Below are 9210 nucleotides of genomic sequence, written 5' to 3' on the forward strand. Positions count from 1 at the left end.
CCCCAGGTCTCCTTCTTAGGCCCTGCTTCTATCTAATGAGTCCAGGATTCTGGGCCCCGACCCACCTCCAAAACAGTGCAACATCCATTTGAAGAGTTGAGAATATGAGTAATGGTAACAACACTGTTGTGTTGTTGAGATCACTATTGAGGATCCCAGGCTTGCTATGGCCCCATGCCAAGATTTTCTCTCTGTGTGAGCCACCCACCTGCCAAATGCCCCTGCCTCAGGGAAATCGTGTATTTTTAGAAGAACATTCTTGTTTACTTGCCTGTTCTAAAGACTGCAGCATCTAAATATATATAGTTCCCTCATAAATGAAATGTTTGCAACCTGAAAAATGTTGTAACGTCTGAATTCTGATTAAACCAGAATCCTTTTACATTTCCCCATCACATTACAAAACTTTACTGGATACTAAAGTATCTCAGCCCTGTGAGGATAACACTCATATAGTATCTATTTGAATATTTATTTGAGTGGTATTTACTCAAAATTACAAGGACTAGCAATTATAGGGGGGGGGGGGGAATCATGAGCTGGTTTAAATGGAAACCGCATTTACTATACATTCGGTAGATACTGTATAGCTTCTCAGATTTTTGATCTTCGAAGCTAGTCCTACTCATCCTCTGAAACAGAAGGACACACTGCCTTTTTAAAAAAAGCCACACAAATATCCAAGCTTACCCACTATTGGGGGTATTTATGGCTACACTTTAGAAACTGGTTCTATGCACAATTCCCAGGCTTTTTTTCCCAGAATCAAGGGGAACTGAAGAAACAGGCCTCATCCTGCAACATATTTTCAGCTGTGCACAGGTCACGTGCTCCTGCAACCCTTCTAAATTCTGCTTTGCCGAAAGTCAGAGGGCGACCTGGCAGAAAGAGTAAGCACCCAGGACTTCTGGCAATACATGGCAAGGAGAAAGTCCCTGGGCTCTTGAGAAATAACTAGATCCCAAGCTAATCATGGGAACAGTCGGAAAACAGGTTGCGGCTTCATAAATGACTACCTTAACAGGGCCAAATTGCCCCCTGCCCAGGGCTGTATTATAGGATCACCTTTTGCATTCATTGCTTAGAAGGTGAGCGTTGGTTGCCTTTTAAATAACAGGAGAATTGTTAAAGCATGTGTAGAGCAGCTTCTTTTGAAAAAATTAGGTTTTTCCAGGCTCCTTATGCCATTGCCTTTTGGATATGTCCTTCAAGTTTCTCCAAAGGTTGTCCTGAATTTAATTTGGCACTAGGGGAAAGTTAAAAAATCATAGGCTTTATCCCCACGGCTTCCAATTCCTCATCTCTTCTACCATCTTTGCGTTTTGTGATATTATCTGACACTGAAACTACCCAACAGTCAATTGTGGCCCTCAGCTCAATATAAAAAAAACGGGAGGCACATCCTTGTAGAGTAAAACACGCACCCATTTATCTATTAATGTTCTAGTTTCAGCTAGCTCTATACATAAAACAGAGTGAGAAGTGATTAGAAAGGTCATTAAATCCACCTATCCCCATCCCGTGAAAGCAACTACCACACTTCTGACCGACATCCAAGTCAAAAAAAAATATATGATTGAGGACTTCTTCCTAGCATTTATCTTACTTCCTTTTCTGTATTTTGAATCTCTTAATCAGTTCCAGCCTTCTGCAGCTGGCTTCCCCAACTTGACACTTTCCAGCTGTGATGTAACTTTGCAAAGTTCCCAGTCCCAACGCATCTGGAGGCCACCAGTTTGACGTTAGCTGAACTAGAGGAGAGGCCTTCAGTTCATCTCAAAATGGCAATTCTACCACCTTCAAACAGTCTCTCGCTTATGCTGAACAATTCAGGGAATGCTGCTAAAGGGCTGCTGTTCCAAGAAGCAGGCACACCAGAGGCGACACGCATAGTTTCCAGAACACTGAAGGAAACATAAACATTTGGTGCAATGTGCAAAGCCCTCATCATTCCCTAATTTCATTTGTATCTTTAATCCTTCCCTGCGATATTGAAAGAAAGAGTGGCATATAGTCAGTCCTCGGCTAAGAGTTCATTTGGTGGACAGTTCAGTTACAATAGCAGCACTGAAAAGAGACTTATGAGCGTTTTCACTTATGCTTTTCAGCATCCCCGTGATCATGTGATTAATGCTTGGGAACCAGTTCATATTTATGACCGTTGCTATGTTCCAAGATCATGTGATCACCTTTTGTGACTTCGGAGAAGCAAAACCAATGGGGAAGCCAGATTCACTTAATGACCAAGTTATTAACTGTAGTGATTCACTTAACTGTGGCAAGAAAGGTCGTAAAATGGGGTAAAACTCACTTAACAAATGTCTCTCTTAACAGAAATGTTGGGTTCAATTATGGTCATAAGTCAAGGACTACCTGTATCATGTCATGGCCTAACCAACCACTTCCTCATGTGCCCCCCCCCCGCCCCACCCACCCCAGTTACTGGCCTTAAACTCTGGAACAATAGACCTGGCAGGGGAAGAAAACAGGAGCTATTCCTCCCCAACTACCTAGCCAGTTTGACAAATTGGTATCGAGATGGGGATCAGGGCAAGAAGCCAAACTGCTTCAAGAAGATGAAGTAATGGAAAATTTCACAGGAGTGAAATTAAAGGGGGTGGGGTGGGATACCGAAAAGGCAGCAGCCCCAGTAGTGCCTTCTAATGAGAAACCCAGGGAAGGCGGTTTAATTTTAGGCATAAGAACTTTTCCTTGCCTCTGATGGGAATTTGGTGAAGGAATCCAAAACAAACTGCAATTCAAAGAGCAAATAAATACCTTTGTAGTAATCTACAATCAGTAATACTCAATAAATGTATATCCAACGCAAACAACATTGTTTCTGGACTCTTTCAATAGATACTCCGTTTTAACCAGTTAGTCCTAGTATTAATTGCTGAACCTACTTCGGCCAGACACAAAGGGAGAATTATTCAGGTTTGTGATCCATTTCGGTGCATTGAAAGGTCACAAATATAAAGATTGCTGGCTAGATTTTGTGGTTACCAGCCTTGGTTGTCAAGGGAAGGAGAAGCAAGATACTTTTATCTCCTGCCCCTGGAAATAAAACCACCCTTTCCAGATATGCAACCAATCGGAACTCACCTGTATGATGCGAGTTCTTCAGTCCATCATCTACACTGCAGCAGAACCAAGACTTAGGACTACAGCATTAAACACATTTGTGACAACAAGCATTGTCGGTCAGAATGGGAATTGTGTTGCTCTCCCTCCCTCAGCGAGATTATATTTTACCATTCTCTTTGAAATAGCAATTGTAATTTGACTGTTCAAGAAGCAAGGAAGAGGACCAATAGAAGAGAATATTTGTAGCTCAGGATTGAACTCTTGAGGTCTTTGGTGCTCTCTGAGTTTGTTTGTTTGTTGCAGACATTTCATAACCAAACTAAGTAACATCATCAGTGCTGGATCTGATATCATCTAGCATCGCTGACATCACCTAATTTGATAATGAAAGGCCTATAAGAAAACCACCAAGCTCAGAGAGCACCAAGAAAGAGGATCTTGAGGAAAAGGAGGATTGTAGGAATTTGAAGCAGGGTTTGGATGATCACAAACCATGTTCACAAAAGACTGACTAGCCACTTTTGAACAGAACAACTGTCAAGATTCTAAAGAAACCTATCTTACCATGAAGAAAATGGATTCATTTATCATAGTAAAATATCGTTGTTTGAGTCAGTATATGGTGTGAAAACAGCCACCACAGTAGCAAGTAAGTATGTGTTTTATCAGTTTTAGTTTTTTCAACATGCCATAATTAAGGAAACACTGGTTTAAAATGATGTGAAAATTCAACATTTGTTCATCCTTTAGTTCTCTTAATAGTGGTGAAATTGATCTAAGAGACTTACCATGTCCAAACCTAGAACACACAAATGTTTAATTCTTTATAAACTAGAACTGAATTCAGACATTACAGTAAGCTTCCATTTCCATACCTTATATGACTTCTTGTGGTAATCATATACATATATTAGAAGGATAAAGCTGTGAGGAGTGACTACTAATTTGATATACTATGCAAATGTGTCTTATAAAAGGAAACCAGAACATATACAATTAATTTGATTGCTTGCAGGTGACCAGAAAAGCAGAAATATTTTTTTGGCTTCAACTTTGCTACACACAACTATATAAGATAGATACATACATGGAAGATTGGAGAAAACTTTGGGACAGTAAAGTTACATGTGCTTATGTACAAGACTGATATCGGTCTCATAGGAAGTTAGATAAATAATAATATAATGAACTGGCTGAGCATTAAAGGCCTCCTGTTTCTAATTCATGTTTTCTCGACTGACCATTTTTCAGGACCTGCCAAACGGCATCTTCTTCAGCCATCATGAAAACAGCAAGTGCTGCAGGGAAAGGCAGAGACTCTTTCACTCAAAAAGCCTTTGCGTTCACTACACAATGAGAAGCCAATCTTACTGGATTACACAATCTGCACCCAGCCATGATAAGACATTTGGCTCAGCACACCCAGCCTTTGAAATTACAAGCTGGCAGTTGGATGGTTCCAATGTTCTGCAAACAGCGGTGGAAATTAAAGAGTGGTGTAAAAGCAAACCCTTTCTTTTTAGAGTCTGTGTAGGAACACACTGAGAACCCACCAATGTAGAACCCGAGATGGCCTTGTTTGATCTTTCAAGGATGAGAGCAGAATGAATTCCTGGTCCTTTCTGTGTGGAAAGTGACTTCTAAAACCAAGAGGAAAAGAGGAATTGCATTCCAAGATCCTAGGTTCCCTCTAAATTCCTAACTTCTCCAACTGTGAATCACTTCATGAACCCTAGAGCCAATTTGGGGTAGTGGTTAAGGTGATGGCCCAGAAGCCAAGAGACTGTGAGTTCTAGTCCCACTTTAGGCATGAAAGGTGTCTTTGAACCAGTCAGTCCATCTCTCTTAACCCTACTCACCTCAAAGGATTGTTGTTGTGGGAAAATAGGAGGATAGGTATGTTCACTGCCCTGAATATAAAGACAGGATAAAAATCTAACGAACAGGCCTGGGGAGTTCTTTTCTTTTCTTCAAGTGTTGGAAGATGTCAACCCAGGGTTTTCACTGGAGGCACAAATGACCAGGCTCAAATTATCCTACTTCGGGCACATTATGACCCAACTCCCTGGAAAAGCTCTAATGACGGGAAAAGGTGGAAGGAAAGAGAAGATGACAGCAACAAAATGGACAGACTCAGTTATGGTAGGGATGTCACCAGGAGACTGGAAAGAATAGGATAGATTGTCATGGAGAACCTCTGTGATCGCTGGGAGTCGGAAAAAGACTTGATGGAACATAATCACTAGGGCCGTTAGATACCACAGCTGTACTTCAGATTCATGATTATTAAATTAGAAATAGAAGAATGCCGCCCCCCCCCCTTAGGTTGCCAAGTGACTAAGAAATGTTTTCCCCACTTATTGGTAAATCACTGTAGGCAACCTCCCTGCACCAAAATAACATTTTCTCCCCAAACCGCTACAGCAGAGGAACATGTCTTCATTTTCATTCTGCACGTGCAACCTGCATACATTATTCCAATTGCAAGCTGGAGTAGCAATTTCACTTTGCAAAGCAGAACAGCCGCCTGGCTAATAAAAACTCAAATTGCCAATTGGGATGCCAGATATGTGCAAAGATGGGGAAATGGCCTTAACGGCAAGCGGGTAGAGGAATAGCTTCCTGACAGATTCTTAGACATTTACTGCGGATTTACTCTCTCTCTCTCTCCCCCTCCCTCCCTCCCTCCCTCTCTCTAGATATGGTCACATAAAGACCACTACATCCAGGGCTGGGAAATTACCGCAGGAAAGCATTTTTGAAAAGCAGGCTCCAAAACCCATAACCCACTCCAAAACCCATGACTCACTCCCGGAGATTAAGGATATTCCCAGCGCATGAAAAGGTTTTGCAAACTCTCCTCGTAGAGAGCTTGACCCTGGCATGAGAGACGCCCCATATGTTCCTCCCCGGGACAAAGGCACTCTGCACACGCTCAGAGGAAACTCTTTCCTCGGCGCCCATTCCGCAGGCGTTTAGCCGGGCAGGACAAAAGGAGAGCCGAGGAGGAGGAGGCGACGGCGGGGCTGCTCCCTCTGGGGATTCGTGGCTCGCAACACAGGAGGCTACCTGGTGGAGAGCGCTGATGCCGTCCGCGTTGGTGCCGTTCACCGCCGCCGCGTCGGCTCCGAGCATTTCCCGCGCCGCTTCCAGCTCGGCGCCGGCGCAGCAGGCCAAAAACTCGGCGGCCGCGTCGAAACGGACCGCGCGCGGGCGGCCGCCGGAGCCCATCCCCGGCGCTTCGTCTGCGGACGCCGGCAGCCCAGCCGGAGCGGGCGAAGGCGCGGAGACCGCGGGAGGCGGGGTCGGGAGAAGAGCAGCAGCAGCGGCGGCGGCAGCAGCCTCGGCCTCGGCCCATGCACGGAGTTGTTCCCGCCGCCGCGCCCGGGCGCCTTCTCCCTCGGAGAGAGAGAGCAGCGGCGCCGCCATTTTCTTCCTCTACTGCAGCCACCGGCGCCGCCAGCCCGGCTGGGCGGCCCTCCCGGCCCAGCTCCGCGGTAGGCTGAAAAGCAGCAGAAGGAACGCCTCTCGGCTTCCGTATCCAGACGGGAAGGAAAAGGGGGGGGGGTTGCAAGATGGGAACTGAGAGGGAGGGGGAGAGAAAGCGAGCGAGCGAGAGACAAACACACGCAGAGAACTTGTGAGGCATCACGGGAAATGGAGTCCTAGTTCCATTCTTCCTCGGTGTGACGGGAGTGATTAATCTTCGCTTTCTCATCCCTTGGACCATAATTTTCCATGGGGACGAAACACCCCTTTTAAACGTCATTATTTATATACTAGTTGCATACTTTTTCAGCCTTTTACTCTGGAACAGAATTTCGCCCTTAAGGAATAGATCATCATTGTATCCCACTCTAATCCTATCTCTATGGAACTCTTTTTTAAAAAAAGAATCTTTAATAGCCTGCGCGCTATTGTTATTATTCTCTCCCGCAAGAGCTCCTGGGAGATGAAGTCCATACGAAGTGAGAAGAGTTTTAATAGTAACATTAATTTTAAAAAAACGCTCTAATTCCGAGGGGAGATTCTGAGCTAACTTCCTACTAAGTCGTTCACAATTTCCACAGTTTAGAATGGCTTTTATAGGGTTTAAGAAGTTAGCATGGGGGAAAAAAAACCACCCAAAGTTTCTCCGAAGGTGGGGCAGAGTTGAATATCTCTATGGGCCCTCGCCCTAAACATTTTTTGACATTTTTTTGAAGGGTGATGTCAATGAATACCCATAAAACTGGAAGAAGTTTGGCACAGAGTCCTTTTATTGTTTACGGTTGCTCCCTCTAAACAAGCAATCTAACTATATTGTCTATTGGTGCTATATAAATATAATAGTGTAATTGTATATTATTCATAGGGATGCCAAGGGAATTGAGCAGTATGGAGTTACTACATCTGGGCTGCTCATTTTCGACCACTGGGGGACCTCAAAGAGAGGTTTTTTTTCCTGCTCAGTATCTCATTGTCGTCCTCTTAATTTTCCAGATTTTGAGTGTTCAGAATTACTTAGTTGTTTCCTAAATTTTAAATAATCCGTTTTTTATATTGTATTTATGCAATTCCAAGTCTGTTTTCCTTCATTTTTTTTCTTTCTTTCTCCATGTACACAAATACAGCTGCCCATGTGGTGAAAATTATTTTATCTGAAGTCTATGAGAACTACTATACTTCTAATTTATATAAGCTACCCAGAAACCTCAAGCAAGAAAGACAGAATGTATCTGAGCCATCATGGGTAATAAGTTCGGTCTGAGTCTACACAGTGGCTACATGGCAGTAAAGCACCAATATTAATACTCTTCCACTCATTTTGCTTCTGTAGATGGTCATGTAATAGCACCATATACAATGAGGCAAAAAGTATTTAGTCAGCCACCAATTGTGCAAGTTCTCCCACTTAAAAAGATGAGAGAGGCCTGTAATTGACATCATAGGTAGACCTCAACTATGAGAGACAAAAAGAGAAAACAAATCCAGACAATCACATTGTCTGATTTGGAAAGAATTTTTTGCAAATTATGGTGGAAAATAAGTATTTGGTCACCTACAAACAAACAAGATTTCTGGCTCTCACAGACCTGTAACAACTTCTTTAAGAGGCTCCTCTGTCCTCCACTCATTACCTGTATTAATGGCACCTGTTTGAACTTGTTAGCAGTATAAAAGACACCTGTCCACAACATCAAACAGTCACACTCCAAACTCTACTATGGTGAAGACCAAAGAGCTGTCGAAGGACATCAGGAACAAAATTGTAGACCTGCACTAGGCTGGGAAGACTGAATCTGCAATAGGCAAGCAGCTTGATGTGAAGAAATCAACTGTGGGAGCAATAATTAGAAAATGGAAGACATACAAGACCACTGATAATCTCCCTCGATCTGGGGCCCCACGCAGGATCTCACCTTGTGGGGTCAAAATGATCACAAGAATGGTCAGCAAAAATCCCAGAACCACATGGGGGGGGGGAACCTAGTGAATGACCTGCAGAGAGCTGGGACCAACATAACAAAGGCTACCATCAGTAACACACTATGCCACCAGGGACTCAGATCCTGCAGTGCCAGACGTGTCCCCCTGCTTAAGCCAGTACATGTCTGGGCCAGTCTAAAGTTTGCTAGAGAGCCTTTGGATGGTTCCGAAGAGGATTGGGAGAATGTCATATGGTCAGATGAAACCAAAGTAAAACTGTTTGGTAGAAACACAACTCCTCGTGTTTGGAGAAGAGAGAATGCTGAGTTGCATCCAAAGAACACCATGCCTACTGTGAAGCATGGGGGTGGCAACATCATGCTTTGGGGCTGTTTCTCTGCAAAGGGACCAGGATGACTGATCCGTGTACAGGAAAGAATGAATGGGGCCATGTATCATGAGATTTTGAGTGCAAACCTCCTTCCATCAGCAAGGGCATTGAAGATGAAACATGGCTGGGTCTTTCAGCAGGACAATGATCCCAAACACACTGCCCGGGCAATGAAGGAGTGGCTTCGTAAGAAGCATTTCAAGGCCCTGGAGTGGCCTAGCCAGTCTCCAGATCTCAACCCCATAGAAAACCTTTGGAGGGAGTTGAAAGTCCGTATTGCCCAGCGCCAGCCCCAAAACATCACTGCTCTAGAGGAGATCTGC

General features: G+C 43.9%; 1 protein-coding gene across 3 annotated transcripts in view; it reads right to left on the bottom strand.

Moving 5' to 3' along the window:
- The window catches only part of PPP1R12C (protein phosphatase 1 regulatory subunit 12C), a 47838-nt gene extending 41236 nt beyond the window's left edge, over positions 1 to 6602 (bottom strand). For 2 of the 3 annotated variants that reach the window (XM_014065780.2, XM_014065779.2), the window contains exon 1: positions 6157 to 6601. In XM_014065780.2, coding sequence (XP_013921255.2) covers positions 6157 to 6516 — 360 coding nt within the window. In that variant the 5' untranslated portion in view covers positions 6517 to 6601. Of the gene's footprint in view, positions 1 to 6156 lie in introns of all 3 variants that reach the window. The other variant, XM_087713881.1, reaches the window with a different exon arrangement.
- Between the last annotated feature and the right edge of the window lie 2608 nt (positions 6603 to 9210).

The sequence above is a fragment of the Thamnophis sirtalis genome, unplaced genomic scaffold (assembly GCF_051295495.1).
Source record: "Thamnophis sirtalis isolate CommonGarterSnake01/CBP01778 unplaced genomic scaffold, rThaSir2_p1.2 scaffold_4, whole genome shotgun sequence".
Lineage (NCBI taxonomy): Eukaryota > Metazoa > Chordata > Lepidosauria > Squamata > Natricidae > Thamnophis > Thamnophis sirtalis.